At 36.4% G+C, this 27728-nt stretch overlaps 6 protein-coding genes and 2 non-coding genes across 13 annotated transcripts; 6 read left to right on the forward strand and 2 right to left on the reverse strand.

Annotated features, from left to right (window-relative positions):
• Positions 1 to 3537: 3537 nt before the first annotated feature.
• On the forward strand, positions 3538 to 7110 carry LOC103930644 (pentatricopeptide repeat-containing protein At2g27800, mitochondrial). Of its 2 annotated transcripts, XM_009340006.3 has the most exons (5): positions 3538 to 3682; positions 4257 to 5604; positions 6095 to 6333; positions 6451 to 6544; positions 6768 to 7110. In XM_009340006.3, the coding sequence occupies exons 2-3, from the start codon at positions 4361 to 4363 to the stop codon at positions 6096 to 6098; spliced, it is 1248 nt and encodes a 415-aa protein (XP_009338281.2). In that variant the 5' UTR covers positions 3538 to 3682; positions 4257 to 4360; the 3' UTR covers positions 6099 to 6333; positions 6451 to 6544; positions 6768 to 7110. The 2 variants fall into 2 exon arrangements, with proteins under 2 accessions (XP_009338281.2, XP_048425598.1); XM_048569641.1 differs by lacking the exon at positions 6451 to 6544.
• Positions 7111 to 7367: 257 nt separating this feature from the next.
• Positions 7368 to 8573, forward strand: LOC103930663 (F-box/kelch-repeat protein At3g06240-like). Its single transcript, XM_048569310.1, has one exon. It carries the CDS (start codon positions 7368 to 7370, stop codon positions 8571 to 8573), a length of 1206 nt encoding a protein of 401 aa, XP_048425267.1.
• A 3440-nt stretch (positions 8574 to 12013) lies between these two features.
• LOC125470351 (F-box/kelch-repeat protein At3g06240-like) lies at positions 12014 to 12865 on the forward strand. The gene is made up of 2 exons (XM_048569311.1): positions 12014 to 12078; positions 12289 to 12865. Exons 1-2 carry the CDS (start codon positions 12014 to 12016, stop codon positions 12863 to 12865), a joined length of 642 nt encoding a protein of 213 aa, XP_048425268.1.
• A 2620-nt stretch (positions 12866 to 15485) lies between these two features.
• On the reverse strand, positions 15486 to 18788 carry LOC103930643 (histidine biosynthesis bifunctional protein hisIE, chloroplastic-like). Of its 5 annotated transcripts, XM_048568841.1 has the most exons (9): positions 18647 to 18788; positions 17995 to 18125; positions 17712 to 17760; positions 17523 to 17597; positions 17238 to 17422; positions 16538 to 16783; positions 16358 to 16453; positions 16122 to 16273; positions 15486 to 15854 (listed from the first exon to the last, which is right to left on the reverse strand). In XM_048568841.1, the coding sequence occupies exons 5-9, from the start codon at positions 17406 to 17408 to the stop codon at positions 15650 to 15652; spliced, it is 870 nt and encodes a 289-aa protein (XP_048424798.1). In that variant the 5' UTR covers positions 17409 to 17422; positions 17523 to 17597; positions 17712 to 17760; positions 17995 to 18125; positions 18647 to 18788; the 3' UTR covers positions 15486 to 15649. The 5 variants fall into 5 exon arrangements, with proteins under 5 accessions (XP_048424798.1, XP_018498865.2, XP_018498863.2 ...); XM_018643349.2 differs by lacking the exon at positions 17995 to 18125 and having other exon boundaries at positions 17238 to 17417; positions 18647 to 18782; XM_018643347.2 differs by lacking the exon at positions 17995 to 18125 and having other exon boundaries at positions 18647 to 18771.
• A 1384-nt stretch (positions 18789 to 20172) lies between these two features.
• On the forward strand, positions 20173 to 23093 carry LOC103930645 (elongation factor 1-alpha). Its single transcript, XM_009340010.2, has 3 exons — positions 20173 to 20330; positions 21333 to 21815; positions 21922 to 23093. Exons 2-3 carry the CDS (start codon positions 21354 to 21356, stop codon positions 22801 to 22803), a joined length of 1344 nt encoding a protein of 447 aa, XP_009338285.1. The 5' UTR covers positions 20173 to 20330; positions 21333 to 21353; the 3' UTR covers positions 22804 to 23093.
• LOC125470496 lies at positions 20916 to 20996 on the forward strand. The gene has a single exon (XR_007252778.1). It is a non-coding gene; the product is annotated as a small nucleolar RNA SNORD25 (small nucleolar RNA).
• Positions 21073 to 21155, forward strand: LOC125470495. The gene has a single exon (XR_007252777.1). It is a non-coding gene; the product is annotated as a small nucleolar RNA SNORD25 (small nucleolar RNA).
• Positions 23094 to 24844: 1751 nt separating the features above from the next.
• Positions 24845 to 27657, reverse strand: LOC103930646 (protein disulfide isomerase-like 5-1). The gene is made up of 5 exons (XM_009340011.3): positions 27462 to 27657; positions 26843 to 26901; positions 26578 to 26753; positions 25335 to 25440; positions 24845 to 25226 (listed from the first exon to the last, which is right to left on the reverse strand). Exons 1-4 carry the CDS (start codon positions 27579 to 27581, stop codon positions 25346 to 25348), a joined length of 450 nt encoding a protein of 149 aa, XP_009338286.2. The 5' UTR covers positions 27582 to 27657; the 3' UTR covers positions 24845 to 25226; positions 25335 to 25345.
• Positions 27658 to 27728: the final 71 nt, after the last annotated feature.

Raw genomic sequence — 27728 nt, forward strand, 5'->3', positions numbered from 1 at the left:
ACCGTAGCATGATATTATCCGCTTTGGGCCCCCAGCACACCCTTACGGTTTTGTTTCTGGGAACTCACACGAGAACTTCCCGATGGGTCACCCATCCTGGGAATGCTCTCGCGCGCTACTCGCTTAACTTCGGAGTTCCCATGGAACCCGAAGCCAGTGAGCTCCCAAAAGGCCTCGTGCTAGGTAGAGATAGGAATATACATATAAGGATCACTCCCCTGGACGATGTGGGATGTCACACAAATTGACAAAATAAAATTCAATATATAATGAATTGTTAATAGAGGTTTTTTATGGACTTATATACAACAAATTTCGTGTTATGAATCTGTATGCAAGTTAGAGACACTATTGGTGTTCGTCGAAAGTAGGTTATTGGTAAATATCGCTGAAATCTTTACATAATATCAGTATATCAAAGTAATTTTTATGAAACCTATGATTTCTTGTTGCCTACCTTTGACATGACCAAATCCAACATCAGAGAGACCAAATATGAGAAAGAAAGAAACTCAGCGGGATATAAAAATGACTCAATCACTAGAAATGAGAGCTAATAGAATTTCGTGAAATGGGTGAGATAAAGATGAAGGAGGTGCAAAACTTTGAGATAGAGCTGCTAAGAGGAGGGAGAGTAATGGGATAAACGGGGGTTGAGAACTTGACATATACTCATAAAGTTAAAGTAATTCTACCCTTTCAATTACCTGAGGAATTGGGTGATTCAATAAACCAAAACCAACAATATGAGCTCCAGCCTATGCCTAATCAGTCGGGCTACAATGAAAAAGGAGAAGACCTAACTGCTCAATTGGGGCGCAATTATCCAACCAGCAAAAACCCAGGTGACGGGTTTGCGTTGCAGCTAGACCTGGCAATTTATTACACGACCCGTTAACACGACACGTAAACGACACGAAAATAACGGGTTTCGGGTCAACACGATAACTAATCGGGTCATTATCGGGTCACACGATAATAACCCGTTAATAACGGGTCCTTAACAGGTTTACACGAGAGTGACACGCAGGTAACCTATTTCAACACGATAAGAAAAATGTTATTTTGATGATTTTAATTTTTAAACTACTAAAAAAATTACTATAAAATGCAATAGATATAATGAATATGTATATATTGTTTATTAATTATTATTCTATTATTATTCTATATAAATTTAAAATTTAAGTTTTATTTATTTATTTATTTTTATAGTATATTATAGGCAAAGATTGAGATTAAAAATCATAAACACATTAAAAATAAAAATATCAAGTAATTTAAAAATACCAAAAACATAAAAAAATTATAATAATTAATTTCCCGCCTAATATTTCAAGAGTTTCATTCATTTCCTACATAATGTTTGGGAAATTTTGCAACCTATATCCATCTATTTCCCGTCTAATGTTTAACCCAAAGAAAAAAAATAACCAGCTTTTTTTTTTTTTTTTTTTTTTTATCTCTTATAACATTTTAACTTGAATAAAAATAAAATACGTAATAAAAAACATAAATGTAATTTTATTATTAAATATCATCACATACTAATTGAAACATAGTCTAATTAACACTTAAAATATATAAATAATTAATATATTTATTCCAAGTCATCAAAACGATAAGAGTCACTAACGCTTAAAGTTTATTTATACTTTCATTAAGTATAACATCAATGCGTATCCCATCAAAATGATAAAAGTATGAATAAACTCTTAAGTGTTAGTGAATTTATCGTTTTGATGGGATACGTATCCTACAAAACTAATTTCAACAATCCAACCGTCAAACTTGTTTATACATGCTTCGAATCGCATACTCCAAAATTGCAAAAAACAAACATTCAGAGATGAAGTAATGAGACAAAACTTTTCAACGGTTATAAACAAAAAATCACGATTTAACGGTTATTTTAACTCCAATTTTGATGACTTTTTACAGCTACACTCCTTGACCTTATATGAATACAATGAATGAATTCGATCTTCAATTTAAAATATTTACACTAGTGGATACCACAAATCTTATGTTATACTTAATGAAAGTATAAATAAACTCTTAAGTGTTAGTTAATGTATCGTTTTGATGGGATACGCATCCTATGAAACTAATTTCAATGATCCAACTATCAAATTTGTTTATACATGCTTCGAGATCGCATACACCAAAAATTGCAAAAAACAAACATTCAGAGATCAAGTAACGAGACAAAACTTTTTGATGGTTATAAACGAAAAATCACGATTTAACGGTTATTATAACTCCGATTTTGATGATTTTTTACAGCTACACTCCTTGACCCTAAATGAATACAATGAATGAATTTGATCTTCAATTTAAAATATTTACACTAGTGGATACCACAAAATCTTATGTTATACTTGATGAAAGTATAAATAAACTCTTAAGTGTTAGTGAATCTATCATTTTGATGGGATATGCATCCTATGAAACTAATTTCAACAATCCAACCGTCAAACTTGTTTATATATACTTCAAGATCGCATACACCAAAAATTGCAAAAAAACAAACATTCAGAGATCAAGTAATGAGACAAAACTTTTTGACGGTTATAAACGAAAAATTACGATTTAACGGTTATTTTAACTCCGATTTTGATGATTTTTTACAGCTACAGTCATTGACCCTATATGAATACAATGAATGAATTCGATCTTCAATTTAAAATATTTACACTAGTGGATACCATAAAATCTTATGTTATACTTGATGAAAATATAAATAAGTGTAGATTTTTAAAAATCTCATAACAATGTTATTTATTTGAGTGAAAAATTAATAATAATAAGTGTGAAAAATGTAATCACATGTAATGAAAAACTTTACAACGTTCATTAAGGGGTCAACTCCGAAATTTAGTATGTATATACTAATTTAGTATTATGTTTTACATTTTTTTGGGTCAAATTATGTTTTTCTTTTCATTTTTATTGATTTAAAATATAATTTTCTTAACGGGTAACGGGTCGGGTCATATTACCTGATAATATTAACGGGTTGATTTCGGATCGGGTCATATTACCTGTTTACTTTAACAGGTATTACACGACACGACCCGTTAAGTTATCGGGTATGACACGAAAACGACACGAACACAAGAAACACGACACGAATGCCAGGTCTAGTTGCAGCAGTCTTTGAATTTGGGCCGTTGGATTTCACAAATCCGACAGTCATTTCTAATCATGATTTTGAAAATAAAAAAATGTAAAAGACTTGTTGTCCATGTGGTACAACTTGGAATCTGGATTGAAAATAAAATGTCATCCAAATTTAAAAATGTTAAAAATATATATAAATAAATAAATAAAAAAAGAAAAAAAAAACTTAGGAATATGAACTGGGACGTGACCGGATTGAGAATGTAATTTCAAATGATAACACTTGATGTGATGTAACGGAATTGGTTACAAGTTTTATTTGAAATTAAACTTATTATTATTTTTTTAATAAATTTTTAATTTCAATTGTCCAAAAATTTATTTATGGAATATCAATACACTCAGTTAATTATTATTCACTAAAGCAATAATTGCTTTTAGACCACTTCCAGACTCCAGTGTAGTAAAAGCTCCTAGTAGAGTACCGAAGTCACTTTTCTCATCGATACTCAGCAACCAGGCACTCGGTCACTGACAGAGTAGCACTCTTATTTTTCAGGTAATCTCTTCTCAACTTCTCGTGATTTCCTTACGACCCGTTTGATTGCCAAGAAAAAGCGAAATATGAATTAAACTTACAAGTAATAATAATAATAATCTGTATTTTTGTTTCTGTTTCCCCTGGAAACTGTTGCGTTCAATGTTTCCATCGAGATTATTGGTTGGGTATTCAACCATTTTTCGTGAATTCTCTTTTTTTTCCTTTATTCTGTTTTATTTTGAACCTAAGGCGGCTGCTATTTTGCATCTGTTTTGTGGTTTTCAGTCAGTTTTCAGATTAAAGTTGGAGAATTTTGTAATTTGTGGATTTGTTTTTTGGAATTTGGATTCTGGGTTAGCTTGATTTTCCGTAATCATGTATGTGATTATAGAAAGATCTAATTTCCAATAAGGTTTTGCAATCATTTCATGTTTTGTGTTTCCACCAAAAAAAAAAAAAAAAAAAAATTCTGTTTGATGATGAAAGGCCATGTTTTCCTGATATGAGAATGTACTTCTTTTCGGTTTATATGTTTCATTGTTTGAAATTAATTGTCTGATTGAGCTTTGATGATTTGTGTTCGTGATTTCAGTTTTTGGGCTAAACGTTCATAATGCGTAAGGAGGCACAACCAAATTAAGAAGTGCAGTAGTACGAAACTTGGTGCTTCCATCTTGCGGTAAACCATTCAGTAATATGATTTCCGTTCGTAGATATTGCTTTAGAATGGATGTTCTTTCTTATAGTTTGAATTCCATCACTGGCACTTTGAGGCCTATACACTATTTGATTCAAACCCAAATTGACCCAGTTCCTAAAATCGCTTCAAATGGATATCTTGGTATATATGAGCGGTTTTTGCTGTGTAATTATTACTCGACCAAGCCCCCATTGCGATCTTTTAGAAGGAGAGAGCATAAGAGATCGGAATCCAATAAATCGACTCTTGATGAAGTCCAGTTTCAAAGGGCCTTATCCCAGTTGTTGCCTAGATTTACACCTGAAGAACTTTGCAATGTTATAACTCAGCAAGACAATCCTTTTGTGTGTTTAGAGTTGTTCAATTGGGCATCACAACAGCCACGGTTCAAACACGATGTTTCTACTTATCACATTACGATCAAGAAACTTGGAGTAGCTAAAATGTATCAAGAAATGGATGATGTTGTCAACCAAGTGCTTGCTATTTCTTACATTGGTTCTGAGGCGCTTTACAATTCCATTATTTACTTTTTCATGGAAGCCCGGAAGTTGACTAGAGCCGTCAATATATTTAAACACATGAGGAACAGCAGAAACATGGAGTGTAGGCCTTCAATTAGGACGTATAATATTCTTTTTACGGCCTTTTTGAGTAGGGGATCTAATTCTTACATAAATCACATGTATATGGAGACCACCAGGTGTCTGTTTCGGCAAATGGTGGATGATGGGATTGAGCCTGATATACACTCTTTGAATTCTATGATTAAGGGTTATGTACTTTCCCTTCATCTCAATGATGCACTTAGAATATTCCATCAGATGGATGTGGTATATAAATGCACACCAAACTCGTTTTCCTATGATTATCTCATCCATGGGTTATGTTGCCAAGGCCGAACACACAATGCTAAGCAGCTGTGCAATGAAATGAAGAGCAAAGGGTTTATGCCAAGTAGTAAATCATACAACTCGCTTGTGAACGCTTTGGCTCTTCATGGAGAGGTTGAGGAGGCACTGAAGTATCTGTGGGAGATGATTGAGAATCAAAGATCAGCTGAATTCATTACTTATAAGACAGTACTTGATGAAATCTGCAGACAAGGAAGGGTTGGAGAGGCAATGAAGTTGTTGAAGGATTTCAAAGAGAAAGACCTTCTCAATGGGCATGCTTACAGGAAGCTTCTATATGTTCTTGAAGATGACTACGGAGATCCGAATGCTCATGCTCAAATCAGGTAGTGTCATTGATTGTGAGCACATCTCCCATTTACTTTGATCTTATCTGCGCAAATCTACCGACTGCCGGTATTGTTAATGTGGGCTACTGCCTAAATTAGAGCCAGCCTATATGTGGATGGCATCTGGTGTGGTTATACTTTTCTGTGTTGAATTTTGATAAGTGCATCTGCCAAATTGGATTTGAAGAGGAAATAGTATAAATTTGAATCTTTTGTATGTATCTGTTTCCCCTATATTCATTTCATCGCGGATTAAAATTTATAACTGTCATATCAGTCATAGCCTAGTTGACTATATGATAACAATCTTTTTAAGGAGTTTTTGGATGAAGCTTTTCAATATCATATAAAAGTGTATCTGCTGGAACTCGTTGAATCTCTACCTTTAACTGAGAAGTATTGTTATCTTTGAGGAAAGTTTTTAGTTGTCAGATTACGATATGAAAAAAAAAAAAAATCTGATCCAGTGTTTACTTTATTGTTGCAGATAAACAGGCTTTAAAAGTTACCCCCCTTAACCCACCTTAAACCCGGTTGTTAAGAAGTCAGCACAGCTCACTCTCCGAGGAGTTTCTGCCAAGCATGTATTCACCAGCATCTCTTCCCTAAAACATGCTCCAGTGGCATCCTGCTTGTCCAAGACAAAGCCAGGGGAACTAGAAGATTCTGTGCTCCAATTGGTACAATAGCACCACCATGCCTCACTTGGAATCCACAAAATCACTGGTCAGTACCGCCGACATTAGATCTATGGTTTGTTTCTTTTGTTGCCAGGATTCTCAACTGTTTGAATGAATTAGTAATCAAATAAATAATTAAGAATAATGTGAGTGATTGTGGCAGAGAAGCCGAACTACAGAATGCCACCAATTCCCAATTTGTCAAACGTACTGATCAATGGCTCTCAGTCGCTCGCTCTATCAACACTGCCATAAAGGTTCATTACTTCATTTAACTTCTAAGCAACAAAATAATAATTATCTTTTGAGAAATGTGAGCTATAGTCGCAACCAAATCCACAAGGGCATGCGTCATGCTCCTGCCAATGACAGCTCCTTAACCTTTTCTTTGTGGCCAATAGCTGTGCCAAAAATTCTGAAGTTTTCGAGAGTGGAGTGTGCTAATAGTTTGACTCTTTTGTGGCTGGGTTTGTGTTGCAGGACATCGGAGACTTTGAGAACTGGATGAACATCGTGGAATTTGATTCTCAAAGTATCACCGCAGCCATCCAGGTTTGCTTTAGAGACATTGTGGATGAGCACTGCACTTCTGGTGGACCATTTTTTTGGCTGTTGTCTGGATGAATCTCACATGTTTGTGATTCCAGGCCTGGTAAATACATGAATGTGAACCTTTTGTCATGTGATTGTACTTGTTTATCTAATTACGAAGCGACTGGATTAGCATACCGGAAAAATTGTACACTGAACTAGATGTATTCGAATTGAGGGAAAATTTATAGAGGAAAAGGGATTTGAAGAGCCTACGGGGGGAAATTATGCATTAAGGATTGTTCTAATTAATTTCATTTAAAATTTCTCTGTATTATTTCGGAAATTAGTTTTAGAGTCCTTCTGGTGAACTGTTACATCAGACTCCTTTATTAGCTTTTGATGGGGCTTAGGGACCCTTAACCTGCCGGACTCCTTGTTCAATAACAACACTGCAGGACTTAAAACTCGACTAGGACTAGAATAACAAGCAAATTACCCTAATATACGTTGCTGAGAAATTAGTTCTCTCTCTTTGTCTTCGAGAGAATGAAAAGCCAGCTGAGGGAAAACCCTAACAACCCTCCGCCCGAGGTCATACACGAGATTCTTTCATGGTTGCCAGTTAAGTCCTTACGCCGCTTTGAGTGCGTCTCAAAGTCATGGCGTTCTCTGATCTCCGAACCCAAATTCGTCACAACGCACTTCATCAAAGCGATCAAAGATAAAGACCGTCTACACTGCCAAACACGAAGCGTCATGTTTACTGATGCGGCACATAATGGCCTCCACTCCATGCATCTCGACAAGTTTCTCGATCATAAGTATCACGATAATCCTAATGATACCGGTGATCGAAGTGTAGTAGCAGCCATCGAGCACAAGTATGTTTATAGCGAAGTGTCGGGTGTTTGGGTTTCCCTGTTGTGTTCCTGCAACGACCTGTTGTTATGCATGCTGTGCGACTCGAGGTTATATTTGGTTAACCCCTCCACAAAGGAAACAAAGAAACTACCAGAAATACCAAAAGAAGAGAAGTATCGTAGTTCAATCAATCTATATGGGATTGGATTTGATCACTCCACTTATGAACACAAGGTGGTTAAGGGACTCTACACGAAGCACAATCGCTTAATCAACCTCTTGCTCGGTGATTTTCATGAAGACGTTGTGTTTAGTGTTTATACTCTGGAAACCGATTCATGGAGAAAGATCGAGGGATCATTTCCCTACAGATTTTATGCAAGTGAACAAGGGATTATGCTGAATGGAGATCTCCATTGGTTTGGGGAAAGACTCGAGGACCAGTCACGGCTGATTGTTTCCGTCGCTCTAACAGGGGAGGAGAGGGTTCGAGAAATTCCGCTCCCGCTTGAATGTGGTTATGTCGGAAGTACTAATCGGAGGATGAAACTGGGATTCTTCAGACAATGGTTATGCATAACGTATTATTCTTGTCCTCATGGTGGGACATATAACGAGTTTTGGGTCATGACGGAATATGGAGTGAGGGAGTCTTGGACTAAAATGAGGGTCTCCATCCCATATTCGAAGTTAAAACATTCCGGTTTCTGGACAAAGTCCCATGATTTGATGGTGTTCGGAGAACAGTTAATCATGTACAATTTTAATGACGAAAGCCATTGGAAGATCAGCATTCGTGGAATCGGCAAAATTGGTCGCGTTTTTACGTGCTTGGAGAGCCTTATTTTGCTTAAACAACGTCAGAGAAATAATTTGAAGATTGAAGTGTGAAGAAATATCAATTCAACTCAATTGCCTTCTTTTTTTTTCATGATTTTGGTATTCTTTGAATATGCTTCAATATTGAACAAAGGGTTCTAATAGCTAAAATAGTGATTAATAGTTAATTTTCTTGTCAAACTTTTCTCTTAGTTGTCAAGTTTAGATTCATAAACTTTTTTAAATTATTTTTTAGAAAATTTTACTTCTGATTGTCTTTACTACTACTATTATGCATTCAAGCACTAATATGTTTGTGACACTAATCAATTATTTGGATTCACCCAGTAATATTGATTTCTCATAATTTGAAAATATGCTATAGATCATTAGGCCATCTCCAACCGAAGTCTGGCCAGAGGTATTGATTTAGCCTTCTGGCCCTCCAAGAAATTAATATTTTAACGAATAGTACATGACCATATTTGCTTTCATCTCTAACCAAGGGTCAAAGGGCCATAGGGCCAAACATAATTTATTATTTAAATTTAAAAACTACAACTTATATTTAAAAACTACAACTTAAATTTAAAAACGACAAATTAAATTTAAAAACAACATTAACTTAAATTTAAAAACTTCAACAACTTAAATTTAATATCCATAATCAACATCATCTTCATCATCCGCCATTGTAGGAGTATAGTCAGAGGTAAACAACTGCCGTCGGGTCATAATTTTTTTTTTCCCTATCAAAATAGGCCTTACTCATTGGAGTGTAATTCGAAGTGTTCATTTCCATATTCTTATCATCTATCTCTTCTTGTATTTGTTTGGCCCGTTCTTCATGCCTACGGTTTCTTTATTCCGCCTTAGGGTAGTTTGCTCCGCCATTAATCGCAATGAGGCCGTCACTTCTTGTTGAGCGGCGTAATCATCATTTGCCTTGCCCTTTTTCTTCAACCTTCGTGACTTGTTTTGTCTCATAGCCCTAGGTATGGAACCTTCACCTGAAGACGGATTTTCTACCCTTGTTTGTTGAATGGTAGGAGATCCATCTTCATCCATATCTACAGCTGATGATGTAGTTCCGAACACCGGCGTATGACCTACTCTATGTTGAGGTGGATCTTCAAATAACACCCATCCTTTACAAATTTCCTAACAATTGTGAAACTGAAAGGGTTTCGAACTGCCCTCCATTTACAATTCCTCTACTTAACGTACCTAGAAAATATAATTAAGAAAATTAAAGGAAACTAATTTGTGAAATTAAATATAATATAATTAAATGTATTTACAAAACTTAAGGGAAAGTAATTCATGAAATTAAATGTAATATAATTAAATATTTAAAATAAATTGTGAAAACACTTACTTCGTCGTATTAGTTAACGCTGCTTTCATGTCTACTTGTGGCTGCTAACAGTGTTTGATGTCATTTGTTCAAACTTGGGTGAAGATGTTTCTTCCATCTTGAAGAACAACTCTCGTGGTTTCGAACATTCAGTGAAGTGGTGCTTTCGTAGAGTAAGTATTTTTTGGACACACTCACACACAAGTCCAAACACCTTCACTCGTTTGAGAACTCTCCTTCACACTATCTTCCGACACCCATCTATAAGCCCTACAAAGAGCTTCATCTTCTTTTCGGGTCCAAGCCCTACCTTTTATTATAGATGATGCCATTTGAAAATTATTGAAATAATTGAAGGAAATATTTTTGAAAGAGGTAAGAAAATATGAGAATTGAAATGGTGAATGAATGGTTTAGGTATTTATAGGAAAAAAATTAGAATTTTTAAGAATTAAAAAAAAAAAATGGCTCAAAAAACCAAAAAAAAAAAAAAAAAAAAAAAAAAGAAAGAATCCAACGGTAACTAGCGTCAGCTAGCCATCGGATTCAAAAATTTGTTTAGGAATCCCTGTCGGATATAATCGACAGCAATTCTTAAATTCCTGTCGGATATAACCGACATCAATTCTTAAATTCTTGGTCCAGCCCGGCTGGCTGGCTGGCTCCTTTGGGCCAACCGGTTGGCCCTTTGGCCTTTTCAGATTCCGTGGGGCCCATGAGCCCTCTGGTCTAGCCATCAGTTGGAGATGATTTTCGAGCTATTTTCGGCCCTCTGGACCATTTGGTTGCAGATGGCCTTGCTGAAAGAACATTGCTACAAAAATTTACTCCAATAAAAAAGTGTAAATAAATAGTATAGATATAGTCATGTTTTCCTCACTTCATGTCCAAAAAAATTATGATCACACATCCTTCTATGTCCGAGAAAATTATGATCACACATCATTTTATGTCCAAAAAATTATTATAACATGCCGTTTCATATCTAAGAAAATTATGATCACACATCTTTCGATCATAGTTGGTCTAATATGAGCCTCAGATGATCTCTTAACTAGAAAGAGTATTCCCCTGGAAGCTAAAATTTATTATTTATCCCAATTAACATGGAGTTTTTTCACTTTAAATAATGTTTAATTCTCCCATTAGCATCCAACATTCCGCTGTAGCGCATAAATTGGATTGTGTATCTCAACCGGGTTCGAATCCCGGCAGCGGAAAAAAGTTTTTATTCTTTATTTAAATGGTTTTTTAATTCTCCTATTGACAGCCCACTCCTTTGTAACTTGAAGCACAATAAAGGATCATTTAGAAATGTTTTTAAAATGATTGAAACGTTTTTAATGAAAATATTTTTTAAACCAATTCTTAGTAAAAATCCAAGTAATTATAGAAAAACAGTTTAAGTTCTTAATGCAAGAAACATATATCTCGTGCTTCATTCAAAAAACACCTAAAATGCTTTTGGAATCCAAAATTAATTTCACCGAAAGCACTTCCAAACGAGATTTAAAATGGTTTGAGCACCGGTACTGCCATCTTTTTCGTTGATCGGAACTAGTTAGCCAAATGACTGAGATTTAAAATCACACACTATCCAAATTAGCTGCAAATTTGGGTTCAGAAATATTTCTTGTACAAATTAAGACCACAGTATATGGTGAATAAAACGATAAAACAGAAGAAGTGATCAAACCAAATCATTTAAACTTGACAGATCCGGTTTCTCTTTTCCTCGATACCCGACTGGGAAAACCTACGCCGAAAAATACGGTATCCAAAACAAAGTGAAGATGCATATATTACATTTATGGCACTACAGTATCTGTCACAAACTACTAAATTCAAACAACGAAGAATCATTCTGTAATTTCAAACAATGCTGAAGGCCTTATAGTTCTTCTCGGTATTGATTTCTGTAAATGCTGATGGGTTTATCAAAATAAATTCAAACAATGCTGAAGGCCTTATAGTTCTTCACTATGCGTCATCTCGATTAGAAATATTTCTAGTACAGAATGGCAATCAACATTAACCTAGTGAAATTAACTGCACAAGTAGGTACCTTTGATTGAAGACGAAGGTCCCTGTCAAAGTTGCGGGTGGAAGCATAAACAAGAGAACTGCTCTTTCTACTGAATTTGCTTCTACCATAATGATACTGGTTAGGAAAGGAAATGCGGCAAAAATTCTGAAGTTTTCGAGAGTAGAGTCCTTCTGGTAAACTGTTTAATCAGACTCATTAATTAGCTTTTGATGGGGATTAGGGACCCTTTACCCTGCCGGATTCCTTGTTCAATACCAACATTGCTGGACTTAAAACTCGACTAGGACTAGAATAACATGCAAATTACCCTAAAATGGCCTCCACTCCGTGCATCTCGACAAGTTTCTCGATCATAAGTATCACGATGATCCTAATGATACCAGTGATCGAAGTGTAGTAGCAGCCATCGAGCACGATTATGTTTATAGCGAAGCGTCGGGTGTTTGGGTTTCTCTGTTGTGTTCCTGCAACGACCTGTTGTTATGCATGCTGTGCGACTCGAGGTTATATTTGGTTAACCCCTCCACAAAGGAAACCAAGAAACTACCAGAAACACCAAAAGAAGAGAAGTATCGTAGTTCAATCAATCTATATGGGATTGGATTTGATCACCCCACTTATGAACACAAGGTGGTTAAGGGACTCTACACGAAACACAATCGCTTAATCAACCTCTTGCTCGGTGATTTTCATGAAGACGTTGTGTTTAGTGTTTACACGCTGGAAACCGATTCTTGGAGAAAGATCGAGGGATCATTTCCCTACAGATTTTATGCAAGTGAACAAGGGATTATGCTGAACGGAGATCTCCATTGGTTCGGGGAAAGACTCGAAGACCAGTCACGGCTGATTGTTTCCGTCGCTCTAACGGGGGAGGAGAGGGTTCGAGAAATTCCGCTCCCGCTTGAATGTGGTTATGTCGGAAGTACCAATCAGAGGATGAAACTGGTGTTGTGCTAGGATAGCACCAAAATATTTTTGGAACCAACTCAAGCTAGCCCACAGGAAATTTATCAAATGAAAATTCAAGAACAAAATATAAAAGACACAAAGATTTTAACGAGGTTCCTCTACAGTCAGTGTAACTGGAATACGTCCTCGGAGCAGTAGGAGCTCACCCAATAATCTACTATCAACCAAATGGGAGTTTACAAAGTGTTGGCAATCTCACAGCCCAAATAACCCAATACACCCAAAAGCTCTCACACACCAAAGAAACAAATAGAGGAAGAAATATAATGAATAGTTTCTTCTCTATACATATATCTCAAAGCTATTACAACAACAACTACTTTGGTAGATGATTACTAACCGAATGAAGCAGCAGCTTCTCTTCTCTATTTGCAGCTTCTTTCTTTTTCTCAGCAGAGTATTGAGCTCTCTCTTCTTCTCTATTTTCTCCAAAACCGAAATGACCTATCTTCTACTTTTCCCTTTGCTTCAAAGGCTATTTAACTTCACTTGAACCAACTCACGGGTGTTGAAGAAAAACAAAAACATTTTCCCTTTTTTCCTCCCCAAAACAAGGAAAGGTGTTTCTCTCTTTCTTTCTTTATAATTTTTTTATAGCCAAAAGTTTTTGCAAGTTGGCCACTATCCAACAACTGGGAGTCTTCAGACAATGGTTATGCATAACGTATTATTCTTGTCCTCGTGGTGGGACATATAACGAGTTTTGGGTCATGACGGAATATGGAGTGAGGGAGTCTTGGACTAAAATGAGGGTCTCCATCCCATATTCGAAGTTAAAACATTCCGGCTTCTGGACAAAGTCCCATGATTTGATGGTGTTCGGAGAACATTTAATCATGTACAATTTTAATGACGAAAGCCATTGGAAGATCAGCATTCGTGGAATCGGCAAAGTTGGCCGTGTTTTTACGTGCTTGAAGAGCCTTGTTTCGCTTAAACAACGTCAGAGAAGTAATTTGAAGATTGAAGCATGAAGAAAGATCGATTCAACTCAATTGCCTTCTTTTTAAATTTTTTTTTTTTTTTTTCATGATTCTGGTGTTCTTTGAATATGCTTCAACATTGAACAAAGGGTTCTAATAGCTAAAATCGTGATTAATAGTTAATGTTCTTGTCAAACTTTTCTCTTAGTTGCCAAGTTTAGATTCATAAACTTTCTTTTTTTTTTAAAAGCGTTCAAGGACTAACAGTTTGTGACACTAATCAATTATTTGGATTCATTGAGTAATATTGATTTCTCATAATTTGAACATATGCTATAGATCATTACTACAAAAATTTACTCCAATAAAAAAGTGTAAACAAATAGTATAGATATAGTCATGTTTTCCTAAATTGATGTCCAAAAAAATTATGATCACACATCATTTATATCCAAGAAAATTATGCTCACAAATCGTTTTATGTCCAAAAATTATGATCACAGGCCGTTTCATATCTAAGAAAATTATGATCACACATCGTTCAATCATAGTTGGTCTAATATGAGACTCAGATGATCCCTTAACTGGAAAGAGTATTTCCCTAGGAAGATAATATTTATTATTTACTAGCATATGGACACGCACAAAGTGTGTGAGAATTTTTTTTTGTTTTTGTTTTTGAAATAGAAGTAGAGAAAGAGAGTGATAGAGCATGTGGGAGTGGGAATTTTTTTAATTTTTTTTTAATTAGAGATATGTTTGGATTACATGTAGGTGAGGCTTTAAAAAAATAAAACAGCAAAATTTGGTTATGTGAAATTACATTTCTGTCCCATAATTTTTATTCATTTTCTATTTTAATTAGAGAGTTAAATTGGTAATAGAATTTTGGTTGACAATAATTAGTAGAGATGACAAATAGCATCAAGTTCTTTCACTTTAAATATCTTTTTAATACTCCTACTAGCAACAAATATCCCGCTGTAGCACATAAATTGGTTGAGCATTGTATCACAACCGGGTTCGAATCCCGGCAGCGGAAAAAGCTTTTTATTTTTTTATTTAAATAGTTTTCAAATTCTCCCATTAACAACTCCTTTGTAACTTGTAGCACAATAAGGGCTCATTTAGAACACCCCTTTGTAACTTTAGCACGATAAAAACTCATTTAGAAGTGCTTTTAAAATAACTGAAAACGTTTTTTATGAAAATATTTTTGAAACCAATCCTTAGTATAAATCCAAATAGATCCTAAAAAAGCAATTTAAGAAAGCGCTTTTGATGAAAATATTTTTGAAACCAATTCTTAGTAAAAATCCAATTAGATTCTAGAAAAACAGTTTAAATGCTTCCTGCAAGAAGCATATATCTGGTGCTTCTTCCGAAAAACATCTAAAGTACTTTTGGAATCCAAAATTAATTTCACCAAAAACACTTTAATATTTTTGAAACCAATCATTAGTAAAAATCCAGGTAGGCCCTAGAAAAACAATTTAAGTACTTCGTGCAAGAATCATACATCTGATGCTTCTTCCAAAAAACACCTAAAGTACTTTTGGAATCCAAAATTAAATTAACCAAAAACACTTTCAGTCATTTTAAAAGTTCTTCCAATCGAACTCTAAAATGATTTGAGCGCCAATACCGCCATCTTTGTCGTTGATCGGAACTAGTTAACCAAATGGTTGAGATTTAAAATCACACACACTACCCAAATTATTTGCAAATTTACGTTCAGAAATACTCCTTTTAGCAAATTTAGACCACAGGACATGGTGAATACAACGATAAAAAAGAAGAGGTGATCAAAGCAGATCATTTCAACTTTGACAGACTGAGCTGCCCGCGTCTAGGCTTGTGACTTGCGGTTTCTCTTTTCCTCGATACCCGACTGAGAAAACCTACGCCGAAGAATTTCCAGAACCTCTTCCATTTTCACGCCTTTACGGGCCAGCAGAGCCATGCCATGATAAAGCACATCTGCCATCTCCGAGGCAGCACGCAGCCTATCTTCGTTCTCCTCTAGTGTGCGGCATAGCTCGTCTGCCTCTTCCCTGGAATGAGAAAGAAAACCATGAACAATGGCTTACAGTGAAAATACAGAAGATAGCTCATTTATTAATATAGTTTTCGACTACGAGGATAACATCTATAACTCGATCCACCTAAAAGTCTGCATCCGATAATAACAAGCAGATTACTATTTCTAATTCTTTTACTACCTTTTTTCGAGTTATTGAGAAGTTAAGAAACAAAGTGAAAAAGATTTATATCATTCCGACTCAAATCTGACAAGCAATATGACATTTTGAACATCTTACCTGATTTTTGAGCACAACAACTTTTCATCAGATAGTAGACGGCGAGTCCATGAGGGTTTTCCGCTCTCTGGAACTTCTAATTCTTCTTTTCGCTTGGCAATTGTCGACTCTAATGAGTACAAAGTGGTCAAAGCTAATTTATGTTCTTCATCCTGTCACAAATCATCAGAATCACTTACAAAACATACTGTAAATTTGATGCATGAGTTTTTTTTAATCGATTCAATGTTGAAAACCTGTCGATGTTCCAACAAATCAAGCATTGGGGTGTAATAGCACGTCTCTGACCCTGTGTGGCAGGTAGGTCCATCAGGCTTCCCAAGGTATATTATCTGAGAAATAGGTCTGAGTTAAAGTAATTGATGTACAAAAAAATATTAGCAAGTAGATTCCAGCTGAACTAGCCAATGACATACGGAGTCTCTGTCACAATCAAGGAAGATTTCTTGGACATTAATGAAATTATTGGAGGTCTCTCCCTTTGTCCACAAGGTTGATCGTGACCGACTGTAGAATGTAGCCTTCCGTGAGGAAACTGTTGTGGCTACTGCCTCTCTGTTAGCAAAGCCTTGCATCAAGATGGCTCCTGTGTCAACGTTTTGAGCTATGGCCACCGCTAAACCTTTGTCATCCCATTTTACACTGTCTAACACTGTTTCAACCTGAAATAATATTGATGGATATTATGATCTCATCCATTTGCATATTCTATCCTGAAAATGTGAAGAGGACAAATACGGCATCCAAAACAAACTAAGTGAAGATGCATATATTACATCTATTGGCACTACAGTATCTGTCATGATATGAGAGTGATTTGTAACAAGTATTGTACATTTACGAAACTAAGTGAATATGCATATATATCATTGGCACTTATACACAAACTACTAAATTCAAACGATCAAGAATCACTCTGTAATTTCAAACAATGCTGAGGGCGTTATAGTTCTTCTCGGTATTGATTTCTGTAAATGCTGATGGGTTTATCAAAATAAATTCAAACAATGAAGAATCCTTCTCTAATTTCACTATGCGTCATCTCGATTGGAAACATTTCTCGTACAGAATGACAATCAACATTAAACTAGTGAAATTAACTGCACAAGTAGGTACCTTTGATTGAAGACGAAGGTCCCTATCAAAGTTGCGGGTGGAAGCATAAACAAGAGAACTGCTCTTTCTACTGAAATTGCTTCTACCACAATGATACTGGTTAGGAAAGGAAATGCGGCACGGGGAAGAAACTCTCACAGATTGCACAGAATGCAAGTGTGGAATCGCCATTCACATCAACTTTCCTGGGACATAAATACAAGGTGAAGCCATTTGTCACCAAAAAGGACCAACAAGGGAAATAAGAAAAGAAGATATCAATTACAAACGCATCCACAATGATACCTAGGAATTGAAGAAATATGCGTGAGACCCCCAAAATTAAAATCTTGAGAGGAATTGAGACAACGGAAATTATATCTGCAATAATAAGATAGATAAATCATAAGAGTGATGATAAAATTGTGTGTGTGTGTGTGTGTGTGTGTGAGAGAGAGAGAGAGAGAGAGAGAGAGAGAGAGAGAGAGAGAGTACCATAGCAGAGAAATTCTCCAACCAGCCCCTTTCTGATTCTTATGATGCCCTAAATAAAAAAGATAAATTTAAATAATTCTTTAAAGAGTTCCTCCTCAGAAGCTATCATAATTCTATCACATATTGGTTTTAACTTAGTATTCATCCTGTCACATATTGATTCATATGAAACGAATACAGTTCCACAAAGGATTCATGTTGGAGATGCAAAGACAGAAGATTATATGATTTCATAGTCTAATCACTCATTGCCCTAAAAATTATTTTTGAAAAAAATATCAACCTTCTTGAGGCTCAACTGTAGTTGGAGCGGGATCCATATCGCCAGCCGCATAATCAATTTATCGGGTACCAATAATATGAACGACATATCAATGGTCGATCGAGTATATATGGATCCCAGTCCTACGCCAGCTGCACAATGAGTTAGCAATAATACGGTTCAATGTAAGTTTTTAGTTCCATAACATTGTAGAACCAAACCTCCTATGAAGGGGGTTTGGATTAAACCGGTTCAAATCTATTCCGAGAGTTCAAACCTTCATTGCCAAATGACCTCAACAACATCAGTAGCTGCCTCCTTATAATTTATAAGCATATTTGAACACATTTTTTGCAAAATTTCTATCACGTTTCTACTGAAAATTTAAAACCCAGGCATATATTACTTAAAAGCTCCCAACTTTACACCACTTAATTACTCCAAATCCAAAGCAACAGCATCATCAATCAATCTTTTCTTCCAAAATCCATGATTTTTTATCGGGTACCAATGAATTCTTCACAACCCATGAATTTGCAGAGATTTTTTTTGTAATTCAAAACCGGCATTAATCGGTGTGAAAAAGAAAAAAACTAGGAAAGCAATCCATCTTAGTATCATATATTCATATCTCAAGAATCTGAACAGAAATAGAGCTAAAAGGGAAGCCTACTTGGTTGCTGCCGACGGCTGCTTGCTGAACATTGCTGCTGCTGCTGCTCAAGTGGTGCCGTTTACGACAATACAAAATATTACGTATCCGTAATTAGCCTTAAACCCAACCCAACCCAAATTTTGGCCCAAATGCATTTTGGATTGAAATGACTAGCGAGAGAATTGATCTCCACGCCAAATTCAAAATTTGACATCTTAACGTGGACTCTACCCGTAATTAGTCAAGCGGTGGTTCTCATTATTTATGAATTTGATGATATAGGTTCGGCTGTCTAGAATGTTGAATTCGATACTAATATTGGTGACAATAATTTGTTAAAACTAGTTTTGTTTTGTAAATTGTAGTCACCTTCAAATGTTTTGGAAATAAGTGTAATTGTGATGAGTGACGTAATTTATTCTTTTGATATTCCTCCTACACTGAAGAATTTTATTAGTATGCTTAAGATTGTTTTTGGAAGCCACTTAATACCGCGGTTCAATGATATTTCTCTTCACTCGTAAATGAGAGGTCTTAGATTCGATTTTCGCTAAAGACGAATTTGAACCACATTATTGCTAACCCATTGTGAGGCTTAGCCAACTCCCCCAACCCCTTAGGTAGATAATACCGTTTTTTTTTTTTAAGGATTGTTTTTGGAATAGCTAATCATATTTCAAATAGGCGATAAACCTTTGTTCAGATACAATCTTAAAACTTACAAGTTGTATCTTATCTTGCATGCAAATTTGATTGACAACTGCAACCAAAAAAAAAAAAAAAATCATTTAACCTAAGGAGTCAATTTACTCGCAAGCTCATTTGAAATGAAGATTTCTGACTTAACAAAGATTAGTGCCTGACTAGCGCCTTTTAGAACATATTGAGGTGATGCAAGGAGGAGATTTCTTCTTGAATTTCTTTTCTATTGGCTTGATCTCCTTATGACATTGGTATTTCATGGTTATGGGCAAATCTTCTTGGGTCGACTTCTAGTGAGTGGGTTTTCGACTTCAATTTTTTGTTTTGGTCTTTGATTTTAGGAAAACATTGAGTGTTGTATTTTTATTTTTTATTTTAACAAACGATAAGATTATTCACTTACAAGTGAAGAAGAATACCACTATGATTGGTGTTGTATTATCTTACAAATCTTGTAATTTGGCCCCTGAAATCAATGAATTTGATTGTTTTTTTCAACAACAACAAAAATCGTAAAAATTAGTAACTGGAAAGAAGGTAAAAAAAGTAAATGAACAAATGGAAATGAAAGGGCAAGATGGTCATTTTGTTGAGAAAGAATATGCCAAAGTGCCAAAGAAGCAAATCATTTGTAAACAAAATAAAATGTAATTCGTTACTGCAAAGGAGGTTTAAAAAGTAAATAAACAAATTGCAATGAAAGGGCAGTGTGGTCATTTTGATGATAAAGAATATGCGAAAGTGCCAAAAGTAGCAACAACATGCATAAAGCATTAGGGCATCACAAGACTCCTAAGCCAGCCGCAGTGATAAGTAAACATTACAACCGTTAGATCAAATCCCTGAAATCCAACGGCTCAGAAAGAAACCCTAACAAAACTGATGCAGCAGTCTCTTTCCTTTAAATCCCCGAGCTCCTCACTGTCTTCATCCTCTCCATCTCGCTCCTGAGTCTAAAAGTCGGCCGCGAGATCTTCTTTCGCTCATCCATTTTCTTGAGGTTAGCACATCTCTCTCCTCTCTCTCTCTCTCTCTCTCTTTCTCTCTCAATTTAGATTTTCTTTCTGTATCAATGTTTATGGCTTCGAAATTCTTGAAATCGTATCGTTTTGAATGTCATTTGATTGATTGAAGTGAATCGATGGTCTGGGTTTTGTTTATTGATCAATATTTGTGATAAGATCTGTGGGTTTTTGTTCAAATGGCATGTGGAGTCGTCGGTATTAGGGGTTATTCGTTTTTGATGAAAATGTTCGAGGATTTATGAACTGGGTTCTTGAATTTACATGCAGACACTTTGTTGTATCAGATGCAGGAAGATCCAATCTGAATTGGGTTTTGCAATTAAGTTTGTTAGGCTTCATTATCTGGTTTGTGGATTTATCAGTTCCATGTGACTCGTTCCCTTGAAGCAATATTAATCGTGTTGCTTTCCATAAATTTTTACCTCGAATTTTTTCTTGTTTATATGGGGATTATTGGTGCAACTAAATTTTTTCGTAAAGTAATTTGGTTATTTATTTTTAAAACTTTTATTTTGTTAATATTTAATAATATTATGCATTTGGGTTCAGTAATTTGATTGCAACAGTGATGATTCCTACAGACCTGTAATGATTTGCGGATATGATCGCAGATCTAAGAACATCTAAGGGACTGAGTTCAATTTTCTCTTGTTTGTTGTGCATGTTTACAAATTACATTAATTTTTTTTTTAAATTTGTTACTCTAGTAATTATTTAAGTAACTGTGATGATTCCTACAGACCTGTAATGATTTGCGGTAATGATCGCATATCTAAGAACATCTAAGGGACTGAGTTCCAATTTATGTTCTCGTAAATGCTTGACAGTGTTGATTTGTATTTAATTCTTAAGATTGTCTTAAATTTGCTTTTTTTTTTCCTTTTCCTTATGATGAATTGCAGTGCTGTCACGATCATATATTCATTTCAGGCTAATTGCCTGTTGTGTTTTGATGATTCTTGTTTTTGCACATGCAGATAATTTGCTGAAATCCCACCATGGGTAAGGAAAAGGTTCACATCAACATTGTGGTCATTGGACATGTCGACTCTGGGAAGTCAACCACCACTGGTCACTTGATCTACAAGCTTGGAGGAATTGACAAGCGTGTCATTGAGAGGTTCGAGAAGGAGGCTGCTGAGATGAACAAGAGGTCATTCAAGTATGCCTGGGTGTTGGACAAGCTCAAGGCTGAGCGTGAGCGTGGTATTACCATTGATATTGCCTTGTGGAAGTTTGAGACCACCAAGTACTACTGCACTGTTATTGATGCTCCTGGACATCGTGATTTCATTAAGAACATGATTACTGGTACCTCCCAGGCTGATTGTGCTGTCCTCATTATTGACTCCACCACTGGTGGTTTTGAAGCCGGTATTTCCAAGGATGGTCAGACTCGTGAGCATGCTTTGCTTGCTTTCACTCTTGGTGTCAAGCAGATGATTTGCTGCTGCAACAAGGTGAGCCTTATACATTATATGGAAATTTTATTGCAGTTCAGTTGTAATGATTGTACTTGTTCGTTGACAGTTCTAACTCATGTTTCATTATTTCTTATTTTTGCAGATGGATGCCACCACTCCCAAGTACTCAAAAGCAAGGTACGATGAAATTGTGAAGGAAGTTTCATCCTATCTCAAGAAGGTTGGGTACAACCCCGACAAAATTGCCTTTGTCCCCATTTCCGGATTTGAGGGTGACAACATGATTGAGAGGTCCACCAACCTTGAATGGTACAAGGGACCAACCCTTCTTGAGGCCCTTGACCTGATCAATGAGCCTAAGAGGCCCTCAGACAAGCCCCTCCGTCTCCCACTTCAGGACGTGTACAAGATTGGTGGCATTGGAACTGTGCCTGTGGGACGAGTTGAAACTGGTGTTGTTAAGCCTGGTATGGTTGTGACCTTTGGTCCCACTGGTCTTACCACTGAAGTTAAGTCTGTTGAGATGCACCATGAAGCTCTCCAGGAGGCTCTCCCAGGTGACAATGTCGGGTTCAATGTGAAGAACGTTGCTGTCAAGGATCTCAAGCGTGGTTTTGTTGCTTCCAACTCCAAGGATGATCCTGCAAAGGAGGCTGCCAACTTTACCTCTCAAGTCATCATCATGAACCACCCTGGCCAGATTGGAAATGGTTATGCTCCAGTTCTCGATTGCCACACCTCCCACATTGCCGTCAAGTTTGCTGAGATCTTGACCAAGATTGACAGGCGATCTGGTAAGGAGCTTGAGAAGGAACCGAAGTTCTTGAAGAATGGAGACGCTGGTATGGTTAAGATGATTCCAACCAAGCCCATGGTCGTCGAGACCTTCTCTGAGTACCCACCACTTGGTCGTTTTGCTGTGAGAGACATGCGTCAGACAGTTGCCGTTGGTGTGATCAAGAGTGTGGAGAAGAAGGAGCCAACCGGTGCCAAGGTGACCAAGGCGGCAGCCAAGAAGAAATGAAGTGTGTTGTGTTATCATCCGGCCATAACTGGATTAGTTTTGTCTAATGTCGCTTATTTTCCATTTTTGCGCTACTCTCTTAGTTTATTTGGACAGGTTTTATGAGTTTTAATTACATCGTAGCCCTCTAACTTTGCTTGGAGGAGCTGAGCGGTAAGAAGCGATTCGGGTTGCTCGGCAAGCTGTGTTGTATGCTATTTGTTATGGTTTATACGTTGAGATGAGTCGTGTAGTTGGTTATTGGACAATTTCGTATTAATGTCTGCAACTTCCGTGTTTTGTCTCTTTAATATCCTTTTGCGTTAAATTTCTATGTTCGTTGCTTTGTTCTTATAGGATTTTATCAGATTTGCTTCTGTTTCTGTGTCAAATTTATGTCTTCGTCTCTGTTTTAATTAACGTCGATATATATGGAGTCCTTGTGAAGCCTCTGTACTATGGATTTTTAATGGTGCTCTGCGGTACGGAGTTCAGAAAATTCGGGCCTTTTAAGCGAAACCAATATGTGACGACTAAAAGGCCCCCGAGTATCCTATAATTCAGAACACTACGGGCCGTTTGTTTGGCTTCATTAAATTTCCTTGAACTAGACTGGATTACACATTGGTTTAGTCCCATGTTTGATTCACGCCGTGACTATGTTTAATGAGACTCGTCTAGACTAAGTTGGACTAAAAGCTTCTTTTGTGTCTTAGTGAGGCCCCCTGAAATTGGCCGGACTGCTAAGCCAAATCTGCTGCTTCACCCCTCCCTGCTTCGTTCCTCCCATATGCTTCTATCTCGTGTCCCACAACCCTTTTCAAACCTAGATCCCGCAAAATTCAAAAAAAAAAAAAAAAAATGCAAAATATTTGCAGCGGTTCCTTATTCAAAACCACAACCAACCCCCATAATTTGAATCCGGATAACCTAGAAAATCCCAAAATTCAAACTTTGAAAACTTAGAAACCAAGAAAACACAGGAAATCCAAAAAAAAAAAAAGAAAAAAAATGCAGTGGGATGATCATGGTTGTTTCAATCACACATGCACCCAGAAAACCCAAACCAAATCCAACCCTTATCCTCCACCTTTGAGCCAATCACACATGTAGCCCACCTCCTTCAATCTCTTTCTTGCTCTATGTTTTGATTTTAAGATTTGCAATTGATTTTGTGAGAGGAAGTGAAGAGGCAGGGGAGAGGTGAAGTGCTAAGGTAGGAGGCAAAGATGATGAAGTGAAGAGTCAGAGGATTTGCAATAAAAAAAGTTGGTCTATTCTTCTAATTAAAATAAAGGCTGAGAGGATTTGCAAACCTGAAACATAATTAGGTTTTTAAAAATTAAATAACTACAATATAATATTTTATAACAAATATTAGTTCTTTTTTGTTTTTTTAAGGTAAAAGTAAATTAAAAATGATAAAAAAAATAAAAAAGTTTGGGTTCTAAAATATTTTAGTCCATAGTTTAGTTCATACTGTACCAAACACGTCACTATTCTTATCTTGCTTAGTCCAAACTAAGTCAATCCAGCTTAGTTCTTAAAGCTAGTCTAGTCCGAAATAGTCCAGTACAACAAACGCACCCACAAGCTCTGTTTTTAGTAAATATCGATCTTGTGGTGAAAACTAATCGTTGTGCAATGAAATCTGTGCTTACTTATTAGAACAAGTTGTGTATCCTAAACTTTAATCAAAGTTGTTCATTGCTCTTGGTTATGTATAGTGGGAATTCGATGGTGCTGGTTTTGCTTTCAGTTCCGGCCCATCTTTCCGGTTAGCCGGGCATTGCCCATCTGTACATATATTCTGTCTATTTATGCATTTACCACGCACGGCCCTTTTTTGTCCTCCCACAACGACCGGTTGAACGAGTGCCATTGGTTGTAAAATCTCGTATTTTACTCACCAAGATGCAAATGTTTTGCTCGCTGGCCAAATTAACGTTTACACTCTTATATGTAACTTAATTGTATCATATTAAGAAATCATTACTTTGAGCACAGGCGCTTTCGGCAGAATACTCTTTTATAACATATATGACAGTTAGCAAGATGATACTAATTAATAATAGATCTCCAATCTCCAATATAAATCCGTTTGTCATGTCCAAAAACAATTTATAAATCCAAACACGAACTATTCGTGATGAAATTAAACCTGCAATAACTTAAAACTTGGACATTTACACCCACCTAACGAACATCCAAACTAAATATCATGTGAAAATTACCGAGTTTTTAAATTCAGTTATGAATACAAGCTGCTGTTGCCCATGTATCAGTTGTAGTTGGTATTTGCCCCACAGGAGTCACGACCCCGAGTCAAAATTGTTGTGCCCGAACCCAACCGCTGAAGCTGAAGCTGAGCTGATGTCCATACAAGCATATACTGGGAGTCTGTGACCATGTGTGCTAATGCGGGTTCAACACGCAAGTCGCATCTGCACGAGGTAAAGACATTCAATTGTTACATACCGATTGATTCCAGTGGAGCACTAAGGAGTCATATCAAATGATTAGATTTCACAATCCAACGTCACAAGGTGTACCCGACAGTTCACTACAACTCTTTATCATTGTCAAGCTGTGCCTTTGTTGCTGCCTTTTCGGCTTCTTCTAAGACAAAGTTTTTTAGTGAGTCAACATCCCTTGGCCCTGATCATTTGCACAAGAAACAATAACTAAGTGAGATACTATACCACAGAAAGTCTAATACGTTATTGGAACAAGAAATTAAACACTCAGCCTTTAGTGGGCTGCACTTGACTCAAAGTCTACAAATAATATATACAGCTATATGAAACAGTTATTTGGACTCATAACAGATCAAATTCACTTCAAATGAATCCACAGCACTGAGCACACTGCCACCGTGCCATCCCATGCCATGTGAAGATAAACTTACACATGACAATGTATCATCGGCTCGGGATGCCACGGGGGAGATGTAACCATTACCATGGAAGTCCTTCTCCGAATGTACATACTAATTAAGCCAAGGATTAGTCCCACAATAAATATTATCTCTATCACTGCTATACTAAACAAACCAGCCAAATCTTTCACAGGTACATACAGCACCACTCAAACATTCTTGCAATTTATATCTCACACTTCCTCCAGCAAAAATATACAACAGGGCAAAAAAAAGGAATATAAAAACGTATATAAAACCATGCACACATCTTTATCAACATTGGGGTATGATAAGGTATGGTACAGTACTATTTACCACTTTTCCACAATAATACTATATTACCTCTTTCAATGTTGACGTAGCCAAATGTTAGGACTTCTTATTTGTGATGGATTTCCAGTGTTGTTATTATACTTAGGACATTTCAACTGATGAAAACAAGTTGTAGGATAATAAATGATACCACAAAATAGCGGATGTGATGGCCAGTTTGTATGCCCAACATAAATTATAATGATTTCCCAAATGAATCTGTATTGAACTTATAATGAATATGGAAGCGCTAGTGATCTGAATTGAGAATAAATTGATATGAACACTTTCTTCTTCTTGGAAGTTATTACTAACAAGCAAATTCGGGTTTGTGAATCACGTAAATACGTGCCCAAGCCCACGAGGAGCTTGCACATAAAATCTATTTTCTAGACAAGGCACTTCAACAGGAATTTCATATAAATAGTGTTTAGATTATAATGTGATAGTATAAGTGCTGTTAGTAAGCCTGAGTAGATCAAATAGAAAAGATTTTATGCACCACAAAGATGACAATGAATGGAAACACAACTGATATAGCAGAAACGAAATTTGAATCATACCTTGATATTTTGCGACTTCTTCACCATCATAGAATACTTTAAACGTAGGATACGAATGAATGTCAACTTTGGAACATACGGGTTTACTCGTACTGCAATCAACTTCCCCAACCTCTATTTCGTCTTCACCTTCCACTGTCTTCCCAAGGTCCTCCCACAACGTACCCATGTTCTTACTGAAAGAAAATGTTGCTATTACTAGTAAGGATATCAATCTTCATAATCTTTTCTAATCGTGAACTTGGCAGAGGTAGGGAAAACTTACCAATGTTTACACCACGGTACACAGAATTTCACAAACCATGCCGTGTCTCTCTCCTTCACCTAAGAAACACATACGCAAATAAACAATCAGCAAGTTGATAAAGGTGAAATCCATGTCTCATTAGCTATAGCTTGAGATATACATTTCTCTTTCCAAATTACTTCCTACTTGATTAGCCTCTTGTTTTCCTGGAATCATTCAGTTCTTATAAAACCCACATAACATTTTTCACTTTAACTTCCAGTCCAATTTCATAGACTCAAATCGCCATTTAATTCTGGCACCGATACTAAATTAAAACAAAATTGACAAGAAGGGCAAAACTAATTAGGCATTAGCATTGATAAGATCACCAGGGATTGATGAGCTAGTAAGGGAAAATGGGATCTGGGTTAGGGTTAAAAACCCTAATTAAATGTGCCTGTGTGTATAAATTGCGAAACAGGATCTGCATCAAACATCATAATCACAACACAGCCGTACCCAATCTGCCCGGAAATTGGGCGAAGAATCTAAGCAGTAAAATCATAGCCATAATTCATGAGCTTATTTAACAGATTCGATCTGTGAAATCGAATGCAAAAAAATGAAGAATTTGAAAGGGTTTTGGAGTTGTTACCTTGTCGGAGAAGGTGTCGGCGGTTAGGGTTATAACCTCGGCTTGGGTATGGGTTGTCAGGATTGGAAGAAGAAAGAGAAGCACTGAGATTAAAACTAGAGAAGCAGAGTGGGTTTTCATGGCTGCTGAGAATATTTCAAAATTTTCCGGGAAAATTAGATTGACGGACGAAGCTCTGCAAGCTATTCCCCAACTTCAGCTTCGCACTATATAGATATACCTAACGTTTTTGGTTGCACCTGGCCAAAAAGAAAAGCATGCCTTGCA

This window comes from the organism of the source record quoted next, unplaced genomic scaffold (genome assembly GCF_019419815.1).
Source record: "Pyrus x bretschneideri cultivar Hongxiangsu unplaced genomic scaffold, Pyrus_bretschneideri_v1 Contig5, whole genome shotgun sequence".
Classification (NCBI taxonomy): Eukaryota; Viridiplantae; Streptophyta; class Magnoliopsida; order Rosales; family Rosaceae; genus Pyrus; species Pyrus x bretschneideri.